We start from the raw sequence: 16,439 nt of genomic DNA on the forward strand, positions 1-16,439 counted from the left end.
CATGAACACAACGCACCGCATGCAACACCCACCGCATGCACACAACACCCACCGCATGCACACAACGCAACGCATGCACGCAACGCAACGCATGCACGCAACGCATGCACACAACGCAACGCATGCACGCAACGCACCTCATGCACGTAACGCATGAACACAACGCACCGCATGCACATAACGCATGAACACAACGCACCGCATGCACGTAACGCCAGGGCTCCACTGGGCGCGTCTGCGGCGCGTCTGCGTCGCGTCTGCGTCAGCGTCGGGAATGTGCCCTTTTAATCAATGGAGGGTGGCTCCACTGCCCGCGTTGCGTCGCGTCTCCGTCACCATAAAATTGAACCGGTTCGTTTTTTGACGCACGCACGCGTGACGCAACGCACCCAGTGGAGCCCTGGCGTAACGCATGAACACAACGCACCTCATGCACATAACGCATGAACACAACGCACCGCATGCACGTAACGCATGAACACAACGCACCTCATGCACATAACGCATGAACACAACGCACCTCATGCACGTAACGCATGAACACAACGCACCTCATGCACGTAACGCATGAACACAACGCACCTCATGCACATAACGCATGAACACAACGCACCTCATGCACATAACGCATGAACACAACGCACCGCATGCACGTAACGCATGAACACAACGCACCTCATGCACATAACGCATGAACACAACGCACCTCATGCACGTAACGCATGAACACAACGCACCGCATGCACGTAACGCATGAACACAACGCACCGCATGCACGTAACGCATGAACACAACGCACCGCATGCACATAACGCATGAACACAACGCACCTCATGCACATAACGCATGAACACAACGCACCTCATGCACGTAACGCATGAACACAACGCACCTCATGCACATAACGCATGAACACAACGCACCTCATGCACGTAACGCATGAACACAACGCACCGCATGCACATAACGCATGAACACAACGCACCTCATGCACGTAACGCATGAACACAACGCACCTCATGCACGTAACGCATGAACACAACGCACCTCATGCACATAACGCATGGACACAACGCACCTCATGCACGTAACGCATGAACACAACGCACCTCATGCACATAACGCATGAACACAACGCACCTCATGCACATAACGCATGGACACAACGCACCTCATGCACATAACGCATGAACACAACGCACCTCATGCACGTAACGCATGGACACAACGCACCTCATGCACATAACGCATGAACACAACGCACCTCATGCACATAACGCATGGACACAACGCACCTCATGCACATAACGCATGAACACAACGCACCTCATGCACATAACGCATGAACACAACGCACCTCATGCACATAACGCATGGACACAACGCACCGCATGCACGTAACGCATGAACACAAAGCACCTCATGCACATAACGCATGAACACAACGCATGAACACAATGCACCTCATGCACATAACGCATGAACACAACGCATGAACACAACGCACCTCATGCACGTAACGCATGAACACAACGCACCTCATGCACGTAATGCATGGACACAACGCACCTCATGCACGTAACGCATGAACACAACGCACCTCATGCACGTAACGCATGAACACAACGCACCTCATGCACATAACGCATGAACACAACGCACCTCATGCACGTAACGCATGAACACAACGCACCTCATGCACGTAACGCATGAACACAACGCACCTCATGCACATAACGCATGAACACAACGCACCTCATGCACGTAACGCATGAACACAACGCACCTCATGCACATAACGCATGAACACAACGCACCTCATGCACGTAACGCATGGACACAACGCACCTCATGCACATAACGCATGAACACAACGCACCTCATGCACGTAACGCATGAACACAACGCACCTCATGCACATAACGCATGGACACAACGCACCTCATGCACATAACGCATGAACACAACGCACCTCATGCACGTAACGCATGAACACAACGCACCTCATGCACATAACGCATGAACACAACGCACCTCATGCACATAACGCATGAACACAACGCACCTCATGCACGTAACGCATGAACACAACGCACCTCATGCACGTAACGCATGGACACAACGCACCTCATGCACATAACGCATGAACACAACTCACCGCATGCACATAACGCATGGACACAACGCACCTCATGCACATAACGCATGAACACAACTCACCGCATGCACATAACGCATGAACACAACGCACCTCATGCACATAACGCATGAACACAACGCACCTCATGCAGATAACGCAAGAACACAACGCACCGCATGCACGTAACGCATGAACACAACGCACCGCATGCACGTAACGCATGAACACAACGCACCTCATGCACGTAACGCATGAACACAACGCACCTCATGCACATAACGCATGAACACAACGCACCTCATGCACATAACGCATGAACACAACGCACCTCATGCACATAACGCACCTCATGCACATAACGCATGAACACAACGCAACGCATGAACACAACGCACCTCATGCACGTAATGCATGAACACAACGCACCTCATGCACGTAACGCATGAACACAACGCAACGCATGAACACAACGCACCTCATGCACGTAACGCATGAACACAACGCACCTCATGCACATAACGCATGAACACAACGCAACGCATGAACACAACGCAACGCATGAACACAACGCACCTCATGCACGTAACGCATGAACACAACGCAACGCATGAACACAACGCACCTCATGCACGTAACGCATGAACACAACGCACCTCATGCACGTAACGCATGAACACAACGCACCTCATGCACATAACGCATGAACACAATGCACCTCATGCACATAACGCATGAACACAACGCAACGCATGAACACAACGCACCTCATGCACGTAACGCATGAACACAACGCACCTCATGCACATAACGCATGAACACAACGCACCTCATGCACGTAACGCATGAACACAACGCACCTCATGCACGTAACGCATGAACACAACGCACCTCATGCACGTAACGCATGAACACAACGCACCTCATGCACATAATGCATGAACACAACGCAACGCATGAACACAACGCATGAACACAACGCAACGCATGAACACAATGCACCTCATGCACGCAACGCATGAACACAACGCAACGCATGAACGTAACGCATGAACACAACGCACCTCATGCACATAATGCATGAACACAACGCAACGCATGAACACAACGCATGAACACAACGCACCTCATGCACATAATGCATGAACACAACGCAACGCATGAACGTAACGCATGAACACAACGCACCTCATGCACATAATGCATGAACACAACGCAACGCATGAACGTAACGCATGAACACAACGCAACGCATGAACACAACGCAACGCATGAACGTAACGCAACGCATGAACGTAACGCATGAACACAACGCACCTCATGCACATAATGCATGAACACAACGCACCTCATGCACGTAACGCATGAACACAACGCAACGCATGAACACAACGCAACGCATGAACGTAACGCATGAACACAACGCACCTCATGCACATAATGCATGAACACAACGCAACGCATGAACACAACGCATGAACACAACGCACCTCATGCACATAATGCATGAACACAACGCAACGCATGAACACAACGCATGAACACAACGCACCTCATGCACATAATGCATGAACACAACGCAACGCATGAACGTAACGCATGAACACAACGCAACGCATGAACACAACGCAACGCATGAACGTAACGCAACGCATGAACACAACGCACCTCATGCACGTAACGCATGAACGCAACGCAACGCATGAACACAACGCAACGCATGAACGTAACGCATGAACACAACGCAACGCATGAACACAACGCAACGCATGAACGTAACGCATGAACGCAACGCAACGCATGAACACAACGCAACGCATGAACGTAACGCATGAACACAACGCAACGCATGAACGTAACGCATGAACACAACGCACCGCATGCACATAACGCATGAACACAACGCACCTCATGCACATAACGCACCTCATGCACGTAACGCATGAACACAACGCAACGCATGAACGTAACGCATGAACACAACGCACCTCATGCACATAACGCATGAATGCAACGCAACGCATGCACGCAACGCATGAACACAACGCAACGCATGAACGTAACGCATGAACACAATGCACCTCATGCACATAACGCATGAACGCAACGCAACGCATGCACGCAACGCATGAACACAACGCAACGCATGAACGTAACGCATGAACACAACTCACCGCATGCACGTAACGCATGAACACAACGCACCGCATGCACATAACGCATGAACACAATGCACCTCATGCACATAACGCATGAACACAACTCACCGCATGCACGTAACGCATGAACACAACGCAACGCAAATCCTGTCAGGATTTAGAAGCTATTTTGTAGAATAGAGTTCAGTTCTAAATGGGCTAAGGTGTTATTCTGCCTGTGGCCACTAGGGGGACATAGCAGCGCTGTACATCAAGGTCGGGGTGAAGAACATCGGGACGGTGTTCCTCCACACGGACGCTCAGATCCCAGACGAACGTTTCCTCGTCCTCATCAACGACATGCTGGCCTCAGGTTTGGTTACAATACATCTCCCATAGGTCAGAGGGACAGACTCCATCTCCCAGAGGTCTACAGGGCATTGTAACAGGGACAGACTCCATCTCCCAGGGGTCTACAGGGCATTGTAACAGGGATAGACTCCATCTCCCAGAGGTCTATAGTGCATTGTAACAGGGACAGACTCCATCTCCCAGAGGTCTATAGTGCATTGTAACAGGGACAGACTCCATCTTCCAGGGGTCTACAGGGCATTGTAACAGGGACAGACTCCATCTCCCAGAGGTCTATAGTGCATTGTAACAGGGACAGACTCCATCTTCCAGGGGTCTACAGGGCATTGTAACAGGGATAGACTCCATCTCCCAGAGGTCTATAGTGCATTGTAACAGGGACAGACTCCATCTTCCAGGGGTCTACAGGGCATTGTAACAGGGACAGACTCCATCTCCCAGAGGGACAGCCTCCATCTCCCAGAGGTCTACAGGGCATTGTAACAGGGACAGACTCCATCTTCCAGGGGTCTACAGGGCATTGTAACAGGGACAGACTCCATCTCCCAGAGGGACAGACTCCATCTCCCAGAGGGACAGCCTCCATCTCCCAGAGGTCTACAGGGCATTGTAACAGGGACAGACTCCATCTCCCAGGGGTCTACAGGGCATTGTAACAGGGACAGACTCCATCTCCCAGAGTGACAGACTCCATCTCCCAGAGGGACAGACTCCATCTCCCAGAGGGACAGACTCCATCTCCCAGAGGGACAGACTCCATCTCCCAGAGGTCTATAGGGCATTGTAACAGGGACAGACTCCATCTCCCAGGGGTCTATAGGGCATTGTAACAGGGACAGACTCCATCTCCCAGAGGTCTATAGGGCATTGTAACAGGGACAGACTCCATCTCCCAGAGGTCTATAGGGCATTGTAACAGGGACAGACTCCATCTCCCAGAGGTCTATAGGGCATTGTAACAGGGACAGACTCCATCTCCCAGAGGTCTATAGTGCATTGTAACGGACACAGACTCCATCTCCCAGGGGTCTACAGGTCATTGTAACGGACACAGACTCCATCTCCCAGGGGTCTACAGGTCATTGTAACAGGGACAGACTCCATCTCCCAGAGGTCTATAGGGCATTGTAACAGGGACAGACTCCATCTCCCAGGGGTCTATAGTGCATTGTAACAGAGACAGACTCCATCTCCCAGGGGTCTATAGGGCATTGTAACAGAGACAGACTCCATCTCCCAGAGGTCTATAGGGCATTGTAACAGGGACAGACTCCATCTCCCAGGGGTCTATAGGGCATTGTAACAGAGACAGACTCCATCTCCCAGAGGTCTATAGTGCATTGTAACAGGGACAGACTCCATCTCCCAGAGGTCTATAGTGCATTGTAACAGGGACAGACTCCATCTCCCAGGGGTCTATAGGGCATTGTAACAGAGACAGACTCCATCTCCCAGAGGTCTAGCACATTGTAACAGGGACAGACTCCATCTCCCAGAGGTCTAGTGCATTGTAACAGGGACAGACTCCATCTCCCAGGGGTCTATAGTGCATTGTAACAGGGACAGACTCCATCTCCCAGAGGTCTATAGGGCATTGTAACAGGGACAGACTCCATCTCCCAGAGGTCTATAGGGCATTGTAACAGGGACAGACTCCATCTCCCAGGGGTCTATAGGGCATTGTAACAGGGACAGACTCCATCTCCCAGGGGTCTATAGTGCATTGTAACAGAGACAGACTCCATCTCCCAGAGGTCTACAGGGCATTGTAACAGGGACAGACTCCATCTCCCAGGGGTCTACAGGGCATTGTAACAGGGATAGACTCCATCTCCCAGAGGTCTATAGTGCATTGTAACAGGGACAGACTCCATCTCCCAGAGGTCTATAGTGCATTGTAACAGAGACAGACTCCATCTCCCAGAGGTCTATAGTGCATTGTAACAGGGACAGACTCCATCTTCCAGGGGTCTACAGGGCATTGTAACAGTGACAGACTCCATCTCCCAGAGGGACAGCCTCCATCTCCCAGAGGTCTACAGGGCATTGTAACAGGGACAGACTCCATCTCCCAGAGTGACAGACTCCATCTCCCAGAGGGACAGACTCCATCTCCCAGAGGGACAGACTCCATCTCCCAGAGGGACAGACTCCATCTCCCAGAGGTCTATAGGGCATTGCAACAGGGACAGACTCCATCTCCCAGGGGTCTATAGGGCATTGTAACAGGGACAGACTCCATCTCCCAGAGGTCTTTAGGGCATTGTAACGGACACAGACTCCATCTCCCAGGGGTCTACAGGTCATTGTAACAGGGACAGACTCCATCTCCCAGAGGTCTATAGGGCATTGTAACAGGGACAGACTCCATCTCCCAGAGGTCTATAGGGCATTGTAACAGGGACAGACTCCATCTCCCAGAGGTCTATAGGGCATTGTAACAGGGACAGACTCCATCTCCCAGAGGTCTATAGGGCATTGTAACAGAGACAGACTCCATCTCCCAGGGGTCTATAGGGCATTGTAACAGAGACAGACTCCATCTCCCAGAGGTCCATAGGGCATTGTAACAGGGACAGACTCCATCTCCCAGGGGTCTATAGGGCATTGTAACAGAGACAGACTCCATCTCCCAGAGGTCTATAGTGCATTGTAACAGGGACAGACTCCATCTCCCAGAGGTCTATAGTGCATTGTAACAGGGACAGACTCCATCTCCCAGGGGTCTACAGGGCATTGTAACAGGGACAGACTCCATCTCCCAGGGGTCTACAGGGCATTGTAACAGGGACAGACTCCATCTCCCAGGGGTCTATAGGGCATTGTAACAGAGACAGACTCCATCTCCCAGAGGTCTAGCACATTGTAACAGGGACAGACTCCATCTCCCAGAGGTCTAGTGCATTGTAACAGGGACAGACTCCATCTCCCAGGGGTCTATAGTGCATTGTAACAGGGACAGACTCCATCTCCCAGAGGTCTATAGTGCATTGTAACAGGGACAGACTCCATCTCCCAGAGGTCTATAGTGCATTGTAACGGGGACAGACTCCATCTCCCAGGGGTCTATAGTGCATTGTAACAGGGACAGACTCCATCTCCCAGAGGTCTATAGGGCATTGTAACAGGGACAGACTCCATCTCCCAGAGGTCTATAGTGCATTGTAACAGGGACAGACTCCATCTCCCAGGGGTCTATAGGGCATTGTAACAGGGACAGACTCCATCTCCCAGAGGTCTATAGTGCATTGTAACGGGGACAGACTCCATCTCCCAGGGGTCTTTAGGGCATTGTAACAGGGACAGACTCCATCTCCCAGAGGTCTATAGGGCATTGTAACGGACACAGACTCCATCTCCCAGGGGTCTACAGGTCATTGTAACAGGGACAGACTCCATCTCCCAGAGGTCTATAGGGCATTGTAACAGGGACAGACTCCATCTCCCAGAGGTCTATAGGGCATTGTAACAGGGACAGACTCCATCTCCCAGAGGTCTATAGGGCATTGTAACAGGGACAGACTCCATCTCCCAGGGGTCTATAGGGCATTGTAACGGGGACAGACTCCATCTCCCAGAGGTCTATAGTGCATTGTAACAGGGACAGACTCCATCTCCCAGGGGTCTATAGGGCATTGTAACAGGGACAGACTCCATCTCCCAGAGGTCTATAGTGCATTGTAACAGGGACAGACTCCATCTCCCAGGGGTCTATAGGGCATTGTAACAGGGACAGACTCCATCTCCCAGAGGTCTATAGGGCATTGTAACAGGGACAGACTCCATCTCCCAGAGGTCTATAGGGCATTGTAACAGAGACAGACTCCATCTCCCAGAGGTCTATAGTGCATTGTAACAGGGACAGACTCCATCTCCCAGGGGTCTATAGGGCATTGTAACAGAGACAGACTCCATCTCCCAGAGGTCTAGCACATTGTAACAGGGACAGACTCCATCTCCCAGAGGTCTATAGGGCATTGTAACAGGGACAGACTCCATCTCCCAGAGGTCTATAGGGCATTGTAACAGAGACAGACTCCATCTCCCAGAGGTCTATAGTGCATTGTAACAGGGACAGACTCCATCTCCCAGGGGTCTACAGGGCATTGTAACAGAGACAGACTCCATCTCCCAGAGGTCTATAGTGCATTGTAACAGGGACAGACTCCATCTCCCAGGGGTCTATAGGGCATTGTAACAGAGACAGACTCCATCTCCCAGAGGTCTATAGTGCATTGTAACAGGGACAGACTCCATCTCCCAGGGGTCTATAGGGCATTGTAACAGGGACAGACTCCATCTCCCAGAGGTCTATAGGGCATTGTAACAGGGACAGACTCCATCTCCCAGAGGTCTATAGGGCATTGTAACAGGGACAGACTCCATCTCCCAGGGGTCTATAGGGCATTGTAACGGGGACAGACTCCATCTCCCAGAGGTCTATAGTGCATTGTAACAGGGACAGACTCCATCTCCCAGGGGTCTATAGGGCATTGTAACAGGGACAGACTCCATCTCCCAGAGGTCTATAGTGCATTGTAACAGGGACAGACTCCATCTCCCAGGGGTCTATAGGGCATTGTAACAGGGACAGACTCCATCTCCCAGAGGTCTATAGGGCATTGTAACAGGGACAGACTCCATCTCCCAGAGGTCTATAGGGCATTGTAACAGAGACAGACTCCATCTCCCAGAGGTCTATAGTGCATTGTAACAGGGACAGACTCCATCTCCCAGGGGTCTATAGGGCATTGTAACAGAGACAGACTCCATCTCCCAGAGGTCTAGCACATTGTAACAGGGACAGACTCCATCTCCCAGAGGTCTAGTGCATTGTAACAGGGACAGACTCCATCTCCCAGGGGTCTATAGTGCATTGTAACAGGGACAGACTCCATCTCCCAGAGGTCTATAGGGCATTGTAACAGGGACAGACTCCATCTCCCAGAGGTCTATAGGGCATTGTAACAGAGACAGACTCCATCTCCCAGAGGTCTATAGTGCATTGTAACAGAGACAGACTCCATCTCCCAGAGGTCTATAGTGCATTGTAACAGGGACAGACTCCATCTCCCAGAGGTCTATAGCGCATTGTAACAGGGACAGACTCCATCTCCCAGGGGTCTATAGGGCATTGTAACAGGGACAGACTCCATCTCCCAGGGGTCTATAGTGCATTGTAACAGGGACAGACTCCATCTCCCAGGGGTCTATAGTGCATTGTAACAGGGACAGACTCCATCTCCCAGGGGTCTATAGTGCATTGTAACAGGGACAGACTCCATCTCCCAGAGGTCTATAGTGCATTGTAACAGGGACAGACTCCATCTCCCAGGGGTCTATAGGGCATTGTAACAGGGACAGACTCCATCTCCCAGAGGTCTATAGTGCATTGTAACAGGGACAGACTCCATCTCCCAGAGGTCTATAGGGCATTGTAACAGGGACAGACTCCATCTCCCAGAGGTCTATAGTGCATTGTAACAGGGACAGACTCCATCTCCCAGGGGTCTATAGGGCATTGTAACAGGGACAGACTCCATCTCCCAGGGGTCTATAGTGCATTGTAACAGGGACAGACTATCTCCCAGGGGTCTATAGTGCATTGTAACAGGGACAGACTCCATCTCCCAGAGGTCTATAGTGCATTGTAACAGGGACAGACTCCATCTCCCAGAGGTCTATAGTGCATTGTAACAGGGACAGACTCCATCTCCCAGAGGTCTATAGTGCATTGTAACAGGGACAGACTCCATCTCCCAGGGGTCTATAGTGCATTGTAACAGGGACAGACTCCATCTCCCAGAGAGACGCTGCGACACGTTGTGAGCTTGTAGATCTGCTATTTCCAGGGTGAAACCCAGCAGTCTTTATCTACTGGAGATGCAGGTGTAACGACATGGATTTCTAAACCAATTAGTTCAACACAAAATGCTATATTCCAAATTCAGGCGACTTTGGGAATGGAGTGGCATGGAGAGGAGAGGAGAGGAGAGGAGACAGTGTAATCTAACAGTGGAGAGGAGAGAGAGGCTGCTGAAAGTTGGGGTACCATAAACATCCAATATAAGGCAACCTTTCCAAAATGTCATTATGCTTTAAGTAGCATGTGACATGTCAAAGTAGGGAAAACACTCATTGGGCAAAATAGCACTTGCCCAAATGTGCCCAAATGTGCTGACCTCATCACATTTGTGCTGACCTCATCACATTTGTGCTGACCTCATCACATTTGTGATGACGGCTATATGGCCATTTTTAGGCGAAGGAGTGTTTTTTTGTGTAAAACTAGTGCTTGCAATGGATTCAGCATCATGAAAGCCCCCTAGTTTGTGTCACATGCTACTACTTAAAGTATAATGACATTTGGAAAATGTTTATATATGTTGGTAATGGTAGCCCAACTTTCAGCAGCTGTCACAAAGTTTCTCAAGGGAGTTGGGTTGGAACACATTTATATGTGATAGTAGACACCTTTATGAACACATCTGTGAAGAAAGCTAGTGGTAAGCATTTATTTTGCAGATTTGCCACACCTTTAGCTACTTTTCCCTTATTAAAACAGTTTGACTGCCGGGAATTGTTTAATCCAGGTTACTGGCGCTGCTATTGACGACATTCCCGCCTTTTGTTTGTGTTTATGTGTGTTTAATCCGCCGCATTGTAATAAATAAAAATAAACTCCGTCTTCGTCGCAGAGATAGAGACTAGATGGTTTTGTTTTGATGACGAAACCGGAAATCAACACATTCTGTGGGCTGCTAGGGCTTCTGGGAAATTGAGGCCAATGCAAAGGAACGTGGTACAACTCCTCATGGAGAAGCGTCTTGTGCTGCGATCGCACCACCCGCCATCTTGGCGGGTGGTGCGATCGGATCATAACAAACGGAGGAACCTTTTTTCGCCGGATTTTCACGGATCAAAAGCCCAAATAATTCAGCGTATGCTCTAAAGGTAATACAATACAATCTCGGCAGCGTAGGATATTTGATTAAAATGCGGGTTACGCGTTTTAATCAGTCAAACTGTTTTAACAGGGGACATCCCGGACCTGTTCAGCGAGGAGGAGCTGGACATGATCAAGAAGTCGGTGCGCGTGGAGCTCAGAGCGTTGGGCCAGGACGACTCCAAGGACTCCTGCTGGGCCTTCTTCATCCAGAGGATACGACGACAGCTCAAGGTCTGGACCTCTCCTCTCCTCTCCTCTCCTCTCCTCTCCTCTCCTCTCCTCTCCTCTCCTCTCCTCTCCTCTCCTCTCCTCTCCTCTCCTCTCCTCTCCTCTCCTCTCCTCTGCTAGATCCTCTCCTCTCCTCTCCTCTCCTCTCCTCTCCTCTCCTCTCCTCTCCTCTCCTCTCCTCTCCTCTCCTCTCCTCTCCTCTCCTCTCCTCTCCTCTCCTCTCCTCTCCTCTCCTCTCCTCTCCTCTCCTCTCCTCTCCTCTCCTCTCCTCTCCTCTCCTCTCCCCACAATGTCAATTATCAAACTATGTCTATTATCTGGGGAAATGGATGTAACCCCATATGATGATTAATCTAAAATAGAACATCTAGGTATGGGGTTATACTTATTCATGTTCAGCTGATATCTGTGAGCTTGTAGATCAGCTGTGTATGTTGAATTGCTTCTCTGTGGGTGGTAGGATCCTCTCCTATAAAGGGGAGACTGCAGGCAGAGCTAGTCAGTGATGCTCGGGGCAGGCCTCATGCTGACAGCCCAGTGAGAGAGCTGCTATAGGGCCCGTGTCATGGGCATATAGCCTAGAGCAGTTTGGTTATTTTTCCTTTTCCCTACGTTGTGCATTTTTGAGTTCTTTGTTTTGTATTTTGGCCAGTATTATTTTTGCTGTTTGATTTTTTTTCCATTGTGAATATCTGCACTGGAGCTGGAGTTTTGGAGAAATAAAACCCACCAAAAAGCATCGCTGACTGTTTTTGGAGCCTTTGGCCCCTCGGGCAACTTTACAGGGATAGGAATGCACTGCTCCCGTGCTTGCGGTCTATGTTTAGGTTAGAGATAGGGATAGGGATAGTAATGTTATGTTATAGGTTAGAGAGAGGGATAGTAACATTCTGACTCATGACACGGCACCATTTCCGAGTCCTCACGTGATGGTCTCCCTCGCCTCCTCCCGACCACTAGGTGATGCTGTGTTTCTCCCCGGTGGGATTCACCCTGCGGACGAGAGCCCGTAAGTTCCCGGCCCTGGTGAACTGCACGGCCATCAACTGGTTCCACCCCTGGCCTCAGTCTGCCCTGCAGTCTGTCAGCTCCACCTTCATAGACAAGATCCCAGGACTGGAGGTATGAGGGGAATAATACTAATACTAATAATAACTAGAACTGCACTCTAATCCTGGTCTCTATACTGCCTCCCCCTGGCCAGCCGGGGCGCCTGATGGAGGGGAAAGGAACTGGTCTCTATACTGCCTCCCCCTGGCCAGCCGGGGCGCCTGATGGAGGGGAAAGGAACTGGTCTCTATACTGCCTCCCCCTGGCCAGCCGGGGCGCCTGATGGAGGGGAAAGGAACTGGTCTCTATACTGCCTCCCCCTGGCCAGCCGGGGCGCCTGATGGAGGGGAAAGGAACTGGTCTCTATACTGCCTCCCCCTGGCCAGCCGGGGCGCCTGATGGAGGGGAAAGGAACTGGTCTCTATACTGCCTCCCCCTGGCCAGCCGGGGCGCCTGATGGAGGGGAAAGGAACTGGTCTCTATACTGCCTCCCCCTGGCCAGCCGGGGCGCCTGATGGCTTATAGTAACATGTGACTTATTTCGTCCAATCACAGCCTCACATCCGCGCCTCCATCAGCGAGTTCATCTCCTACGCACACACCAGTGTCAACGAGGTAAACATTATGCTAATGAGGTAAACATTATGCTAATGAGATGTTCATGAGCAGTGTTGGGTGTAACGGCGCTATTAATAACTCCGTTATGTACTTACAAAAAGTAACGATGCCCAACACTGTCAATGAGGTATATGATCATTTTTACCGTTAATTATTGTTGCCAGGTCAGTGTGAAGCACCAGCAGAACGAGAAACATTTCAACTACACCTTAATGAACTACTACTACTAATAATAATAACAATAACGTTGCCAGGTCAGTGTGAAGCACCAGCAGAACGAGAAACATTTCAACTACACCTTAATTAACTACTACTGAAGTAAATTTCATACTTCAGTACACTAACTAAAACTTAGACAAAATAGGCAAAAAAGGCTGAATGAGATTCTTCCCTAAATAGCAAACTGCAGGAAAATGTACCAAGGCATCTCAGACGATCGGATGGAAAAACACGCAGACAGAGATGAGCTTGTATTTATTGCAGACCAAGACCCAGAACAGCAGAGCTTCCCCGTAGGCCCTTGTCCTGCCCACGGGAGCATAACAACAGACTGACCGTGCGGTCAGCCTGCAAAACAAGACCCCCTAACATTGTATTTCCAGGACATTATATACAGAGTTCCATCAAACAGAGGAGTTTCTGGGTGTTGGTTGATTTTACATACATAGAAATCGCAGATGCATACATAATCAAGTGACCTTTTGTTGAGACAATAGTATGTAGATCAACCACTTGCATAATAGCAGACAGACTCCAACATTGACTTTAGCACAGAGTACCATTTTGGTCATAAACCTGCATGATATAGTATACAAATTATTGTTCAATATACGACACTACTACTACTAATAATAACAATAACGTTGCCAGGTCAGCGTGAAGTACCAGCAGAACGAGAAACACTTCAACTACACGACGCCAAAGAGCTTCCTGGAGTTCATGAAGCTCTACGGCAACCTGCTGGCGACGCAGCGCACCGAGCTGACCAATAAGATGGAGAGGCTGGAGAACGGCCTGCTCAAACTGCAGACCACCGCCTCACAGGTCGGTGACCCCCGACCTTTAACCCTGAAACCACTGGTTGGCTGGTTGATTGATTGATTGATTGATTGATTGATTGATTGATTGATTGATTGATTGATTCAATTCAAACACAGACCTCCTGAAATCCCAGTTATCTGTTTGTCATATCCGTTCACAAACATATATTTTAAAATATGCTTAGACGATTTCTACTGTAAAGACGAAACGGCCAGGCTCCACTTCCACTTTATATTTTACTCATGATCAGAGCTTCCGTTGCTCCAGACTGTACGACGGAAGCATTTATATTTGACTCGTGATCAGAGCTTCCGTTGCTCCAGACTGTACGACGGAAGCATTTATATTTTACTCGTGATCAGAGCTTCCGTTGCTCCAGACTGTATGACGGAAGCATTTATATTTAACTCATTATCAGAGCTTCCGTTGCTCCAGACTGTACGACGGAAGCATTTATATTTTACTCGTGATCAGAGCTTCCGTTGCTCCAGACTGTACGACGGAAGCATTTATATTTTACTCGTGATCAGAGCTTCCGTTGCTCCAGACTGTATGACGGAAGCATTTATATTTAACTCATGATCAGAGCTTCCGTTGCTCCAGACTGTACGACGGAAGCATTTATATTTTACTCGTGATCAGAGCTTCCGTTGCTCCAGACTGTACGACGGAAGCATTTATATTTTACTCATGATCAGAGCTTCCGTTGCTCCAGACTGTACGACGGAAGCATTCATATTTTACTCGTGATCAGAGCTTCCGTTGCTCCAGACTGTACGACGGAAGCATTTATATTTTACTCATGATCAGAGCTTCCGTTGCCCCAGACTGTACGACGGAAGCATTTATATTTTACTCATGATCAGAGCTTCCGTTGCTCCAGACTGTACGACGGAAGCATTTATATTTTACTCATGATCAGAGCTTCCGTTGCTCCAGACTGTACGACGGAAGCATTTATATTTTACTCATGATCAGAGCTTCCATTGCTCCAGACTGTACGACGGAAGCATTTATATTTTACTCTTGATCAGAGCTTCCGTTGCTCCAGACTGTATGACGGAAGCATTTATATTTTACTCTTGATCAGAGCTTCCGTTGCTCCAGACTGTATGACGGAAGCATTTATATTTTACTCATGATCAGAGCTTCCGTTGCTCCAGACTGTACGACGGAAGCATTTATATTTTACTCTTGATCAGAGCTTCCGTTGCTCCAGACTGTATGACGGAAGCATTTATATTTTACTCTTGATCAGAGCTTCCGTTGCTCCAGACTGTACGACGGAAGCATTTATATTTTACTCTTGATCAGAGCTTCCGTTGCTCCAGACTGTACGACGGAAGCATTTATATTTTACTCATGATCAGAGCTTCCGTTGCTCCAGACTGTACGACGGAAGCATTTGAAACATTGCGAGAGGCAACTGTTCCAACAGGTGTAGCGCCACACGAAGTAGTAATACCTCTCTGTCTCCACCAGGTGGAGGACCTGAAAGCTAAGCTAGCGCTCCAGGAAGTGGAGCTGTGGCAGAGGAACTCGGACACGGAGGCTCTGATCGCGAAGATCGGACAACAGACCGACAAACTGAACCAGGAGAGAGCTGTGGCCGACGCCGAGGAGCAGAGGGTGGGTCTGTTGGTTCTGGCACCCAGTGTTTAACCCGTTTTGGTGTTAGCATTATGCTGTGCTTTAGCTATTGAAAAATAGCAGATCTACAAGCTCGTAGCGCGCCACCGAGTGGCGCACTATGAGCTTGTAGGTCTGCTATTTTTGAAAAAATCGAAGAACGACTGACATAGAAACATAGCTTTTTCAGATAACTGTCAGGATGTAGAAGACATTTATAGAATCTGATCTCAGGTCAGAATGGGTTAAAGTAACTAAGTACTTTTACTTTTAAGTT

The 16,439-nt window shown here is 49.4% G+C and overlaps 1 protein-coding gene across 1 annotated transcript in view; it reads left to right on the top strand.

Moving 5' to 3' along the window:
- Positions 1-16,439, top strand: part of LOC310870649 (dynein axonemal heavy chain 11-like) — a gene marked incomplete at both ends in the record, with an annotated part of 374,362 nt that overhangs the window by 299,542 nt on the left and 58,381 nt on the right. Inside the window, 6 exon segments of the mRNA XM_083781918.1 lie at positions 4,525-4,648; positions 11,685-11,827; positions 12,785-12,946; positions 13,430-13,489; positions 14,363-14,536; positions 16,016-16,162. Of these exon segments, the coding sequence (XP_083638044.1) occupies positions 4,525-4,648; positions 11,685-11,827; positions 12,785-12,946; positions 13,430-13,489; positions 14,363-14,536; positions 16,016-16,162 (810 nt within the window).

This window comes from Protomyctophum parallelum (genome assembly GCF_964188405.1).
Source record: "Protomyctophum parallelum genome assembly, chromosome: 14".
NCBI classification, from domain to species: domain Eukaryota; kingdom Metazoa; phylum Chordata; class Actinopteri; order Myctophiformes; family Myctophidae; genus Protomyctophum; species Protomyctophum parallelum.